We start from the raw sequence: 2,436 nt of genomic DNA, 5'->3' as shown, positions 1-2,436 counted from the left end.
ATATATATATATATATATATATATATATATATATATATATATACGCACATATATATACATATATATTCATACATATATATATCCACATATATATGTGAATATATGTATGTATATACATGCATATATACACGCACTCATATATATATACACATACATATATACATATATATGTATACATACATATATACACATATATATACATACATATATATATATGTATATATATACACATGCATTCCTTCATGCATATGTGTGTGTGTGTGTGTGTGTGTGTGTGTGTGTGTGTGTGTGTGTGTGTGTGTGTGTGTGTGTGTGTGTGTGTGTGTGTGTGTGTGTTTGTGTTCAGAAACACATATCGTTTGTGAAGTTAATAAGAAACCGATATATTAATTAAAAATAGTGATAACTAAATTGAATGAATTTGCTCTGATAAGACCCGATCAATAATTATTTCGTGTCTGTTTAGATATTTGAAAAATATTCTTAGTGGCTGCTCACGAAAATAGTTTGTCCTAAACATGAGTGGGATACGTTCAACAAGTGTAGACAATTTGAAGTCGTTCCACAGTGGGGTGGGCATCATTTAACTTTAGTAGACCATTTCTAGTTTCTCCAGACTAGGGTGGGATCGTTCAATTTCAACCACCGTAGATTTATCCATCGTGTTACTTTATTTTCAAAATAGTAATGCTAAATTTGAGGGAGAATTAGCTTATATTTCTAACAGGTTGAGTTACTATCTAGCGGTTCCACTGTTAGCACTGTTATTGTCGATGTTGTTGTTGTTGTTAAAGCGTTGTTTCTGCTAAAGGAAGCTATACATGATGTTCTGTATCATGTTGATATAGAACATGTTCTATATACATGATGTCTATCTATGTTGATACCACAGAGCGTGTTGTGACGGAAAAAATAGACATGTGATAGAGTGTGCTTGAGTAGACAGGGATATGATGACGGTGATAGTGGTGGTTGTAGGGATGATAGTTTTGGTGCATACGATGTTTTTGAAAATGAATTTGGGAATAATTCTCTTGTAAGAATCTGTAGCTTACCTGCAATCTGCTCATCGTTTAGTTGCTCTGCCTGAAACGGTAACAAAAAGAAAGAAAAGAAATAATTAGAAAGGCTGCAACGTATCAATAGCCGCAACAAAGGTAGTAATAATAATAATAATAATAATAATAATAATAATAATAATAATAATAATAACAACAACAATAAATCATATGGTCTCTGGCTGCCCAGTCCTGGCTGAGAAGGAATATATTCACAGACACGACAGAGTTGGAACCTACATACGCTGGAAGCTATGCCAATACTATGGAATAACAACAGAAAAAAGATGGCATAGGCACACACCAGAAAAGGTCACAGAAAATGAGAAGGCAACCATCATACTCTGGGATATGCCAATACATACAGATAGAGAAATTACGGCCAAAATGCCGGATACTGTTGTCAGAGATCATCAAGAAAATAAAATGCTTTCTAATCGATATATCAATACCATCAGATGACGATATCTCTCTAAAAGAGAAAATTTCAAAATACAAAGAAATAGAGGAATACAAAGAATAGAGGTAACTCGAATGTGGAGCCTAAAAACAGAAACAATTTCTATCATAGAGGGCGCATTAGGAATGATAAAAAAATATATTCAGACAAATACATAAGAAAAACCCCAGGACTAACAAATATATATAACATACAGAAAATAGCACTACTAGGCACCGCACACATCCTACGAAAAATGCTTTCAATAGAGTAACTATACCACAGCACATACCCAAGGCACACAGAGCTGCGCTCGATAGTGCAGTGAAAACACGTGATAAAAATAAAACTGCTGAATAATAATGATGCTAATAATAATAATAATAATAATAATAATAATAATAATAATAATAATAATAATAATAATAATAGAAATCTAATAACATTCTGTAATTTTTATTGAGTATCTCACTCTGTACGCTACAAAAAGATATTGAGTACTCGTTCATATCAATGTTAGATTGTTTATATATAACTGGGCATACAAACACATATTCACATTGTTGACATCATAAGAATTTAGAAAGTTTTCAGTGAACGTGGAATAATTCTTTTTTGGAATTGGTTCTCGAAGTACATTTGAATAATAGCATGTAAATATTGGGTTGAAAAATCTTTTTTGCGGGGATACAAAAAGTGGAAGGCTGTCCGCGGGACTTGAAATCACATCTCCTATAAACATACCAGAAGTCCAGCCGTTGTAGGACATATATATATGCAAACACACACACGTACATACATATATACATACATATACATATGCTTATGTGTGTACATATATGCGCATGTATTTATATTATTCTCTGTCTCACTCAATCAGTCCGTTTCAATCTCTATATGCATATACATATATATATATATATATATATATATATATAT

At 32.0% G+C, this 2,436-nt stretch overlaps 1 protein-coding gene across 2 annotated transcripts in view; it reads right to left on the bottom strand.

The window, feature by feature from the left end:
- Positions 1-2,436, bottom strand: part of LOC106876551 (neo-calmodulin) — a 66,067-nt gene that overhangs the window by 7,718 nt on the left and 55,913 nt on the right. For both annotated transcript variants that reach the window (XM_014925140.2, XM_052971431.1), the window contains exon 2: positions 1,056-1,086. In XM_014925140.2, coding sequence (XP_014780626.1) covers positions 1,056-1,086 — 31 coding nt within the window. The remainder of the gene's footprint in view (positions 1-1,055; positions 1,087-2,436) is intronic.

The sequence above is a fragment of the Octopus bimaculoides genome, chromosome 11 (assembly GCF_001194135.2).
Source record: "Octopus bimaculoides isolate UCB-OBI-ISO-001 chromosome 11, ASM119413v2, whole genome shotgun sequence".
Lineage (NCBI taxonomy): Eukaryota > Metazoa > Mollusca > Cephalopoda > Octopoda > Octopodidae > Octopus > Octopus bimaculoides.
Note: the sequence above shows the minus strand (reverse complement) of the source record. Positions and strands in the feature narration are given on the sequence as shown.